Genomic DNA, 356 nt, shown 5'->3' on the forward strand with positions numbered 1-356 from the left:
CCTCCCATGGCACTGACCCCACACCCTGGGCACCTCCCATGGCTCTGACCCCACACCCTGGGCACCCTGGGCACCTCCCATGGCTCTGACCCCACACCCTGGGCACCTCCCATGGCTCTGTCCCCAGACCCTGGGCACCCTGGGCACCTCCACGGCACTGTCCCACACCCTAGGCACCTCCATGGCTCTGTCCCCACACCCTGGGCACCTCCTGTGGTACCCCCACCCCTCCGTGACGCCCGGGTGTCCCTTTGTCCCCGCAGGGCTGGTGCAGATCCCGGTGAGCATGTACCAGACGGTGGTGACCAGCCTGGCGCAGGGGAACGGCCCGGTGCAGGTGGCCATGGCGCCGGTGA

The 356-nt window shown here is 69.7% G+C and overlaps 1 protein-coding gene across 1 annotated transcript in view; it reads left to right on the plus strand.

The window, feature by feature from the left end:
- NRF1 (nuclear respiratory factor 1) overlaps window positions 1-356 on the plus strand; it is a 49004-nt gene that overhangs the window by 48301 nt on the left and 347 nt on the right. The window contains exon 11 of the mRNA XM_031061893.1: window positions 264-352. Within this exon, the coding sequence (XP_030917753.1) occupies window positions 264-352 (89 nt within the window). The remainder of the gene's footprint in view (window positions 1-263; window positions 353-356) is intronic.

This window comes from Geospiza fortis, unplaced genomic scaffold, assembly GCF_000277835.1.
Source record: "Geospiza fortis unplaced genomic scaffold, GeoFor_1.0 scaffold61, whole genome shotgun sequence".
In the NCBI taxonomy this organism is placed as follows: domain Eukaryota; kingdom Metazoa; phylum Chordata; class Aves; order Passeriformes; family Thraupidae; genus Geospiza; species Geospiza fortis.